This window comes from Aplysia californica, unplaced genomic scaffold, assembly GCF_000002075.1.
Source record: "Aplysia californica isolate F4 #8 unplaced genomic scaffold, AplCal3.0 scaffold00004, whole genome shotgun sequence".
Classification (NCBI taxonomy): domain Eukaryota; kingdom Metazoa; phylum Mollusca; class Gastropoda; order Aplysiida; family Aplysiidae; genus Aplysia; species Aplysia californica.
The window spans coordinates 3478979-3480825 of record NW_004797274.1 but is presented as its reverse complement, the minus strand read 5'-3'; the positions used below and the strand labels follow the sequence as shown (position 1 = coordinate 3480825).

Sequence of the window (1847 nt, the reverse complement as noted above, 5' to 3'; positions counted from 1 at the left end):
TGCCTGTCTGTCTGTCTGTCTGTCTGTCTGTCTGTCTGTCTGTCTACAGTACTGCAGACACAGAGAGAAGCTCCGACTCGTCGTCTGTCTGTCTGTCTGTCTGTCTGTCTGCATGACAAAACAATAGTATTACTATGTCTGTATGTCTCTCTGTTAACCGCTTTGTATTCTATGAACGTTTGTGCGTCTACAGTACTACGGACACCGGGAAAAGCTTCGGCTCATCGGCAAGGAAGATCAACTGGCGGCCATGAACAAGAAGGCCTTGGCTTTGGCCCGAGAGGTTGCCCGGGCAACCGGGACGCTGTTCGCCGGAAACATCTGTAACTCTACCATCTACAACAGGGATGACAAAGAGAGTCAGACCAAGGTCGCCGCAATGTTCAAGGTCAGTTCTGGAAGTAATAGTAGTGACCACAATGATGAGAATAGTTTTATAATGCTAATAAAAATGCTATTATTGATTATAATAAATAGAAAGATAATAATAATAATAATGATAATAATACAAACATCAATTGAATTTATATAGAGCATATCCACACTCTACAGTGTGGTCTATGCGTTTTGCAACTCAGCAGACCTTAGAACAAGAGTCGAAAGTTGTTTTAAAAAAATATTCTCGACTTTCTGTGAAGCATGCAGTGCAAACTGCGGATTACACGCAGTAAAACACTAACAAACTGACAGTATCTTTCGCTGTATACAGTACAGACGAGCAATTTGTGTCGCAACACAATAATATTATAGACTTATTGGTATAGACTCTCATTCTTTAAAATAATATTGTCATTTTTTGGTGTATGTTTAGTTGTAACAACCAACATAATTTGTTGAACAACAAGGGTCTTTAATTTCACAAGCAACTTTGTAATTACTAGACTCTCTCCGAGTCTTGTTGGGACTAAAAAGCTGTAAACAGCATTCTTTCTTTGTCATCCAAATTAAGCGCCCAAACACTTACAAACTGGCAAGATCTTTCACTGACTGTAGCTGGGTACCCATTCCAACCTGGGTGAAGTGAGGGCAATTCGTGTAATGTGCTTTCCCAAGGACACAACGTCGGGCCTCAGACAGAATTCGAACCCACAACCTTACGGTTGCAAGTCTGAGAGCCTAACCATTAGGCCACCGACGTCTCTAAATCGTTAAGCAGCCTTTCTTCTATGTCCTCCAAAGTGTGTCAGCAAGTCGTTATGCCAGTCGTTATATTCTTAGAGTTGGGGTGAATCTGTTTTGAAAAGTATTTTAGTTATAACATTTTACAAACAGCTTTGTACTAACCTTGCTCTGCCCTTGCCAAGTTCAAATCTGAGTAGCCAAAAACAGCCCTGTTTCTTTGTCATCCGCCTGTACAACAACAACAGCAACAACAACAACAACAACAACAACAACAACAACAACAACAACAAATTAAAATACATGTACTTAAATGTTGTGGTCTATTCTTGTATCCCAGGAGCAAGTGGAGTGGTCAGTGGAGGAGGGTGTGGACCTCATAATAGCGGAGACATTCCAGGAGGTTGGGGAGGCGTTGTTGGCCCTGGAGGTCATTCGAACATACGGGAAAGGTCAGTAGAGTGGTCAAACAACAACTCGGAACTAGGTTGGAGAAGGGGTTTTGAAATGGACTGCTGGGTGGCTGGCAGTTGCTCTGGCGAGGTATGCTCCTTCTTTCCCATCAAACATCTATCGTAATTATCTCTACTTCTTTTTGTGTTTGTTATTCTCAGGTAACGATTCTAATCTTTGGCACTTATATGATCTTATTGTGTTGTAATTGCTGCAAATTTTTACTAAAACGAAGTTGTAAGGTATGTGAGCCGGAAGAAGGAGGCGGGCGGGGG

General features: G+C 41.8%; 1 protein-coding gene across 1 annotated transcript in view; it reads left to right on the top strand.

The window, feature by feature from the left end:
* Positions 1-1847, top strand: part of LOC101858316 (betaine--homocysteine S-methyltransferase 1) — a 17460-nt gene that overhangs the window by 8776 nt on the left and 6837 nt on the right. Inside the window, exons 4-5 of the mRNA XM_005089273.3 lie at positions 194-388; positions 1460-1571. Coding sequence (XP_005089330.1) covers positions 194-388; positions 1460-1571 — 307 coding nt within the window. The remainder of the gene's footprint in view (positions 1-193; positions 389-1459; positions 1572-1847) is intronic.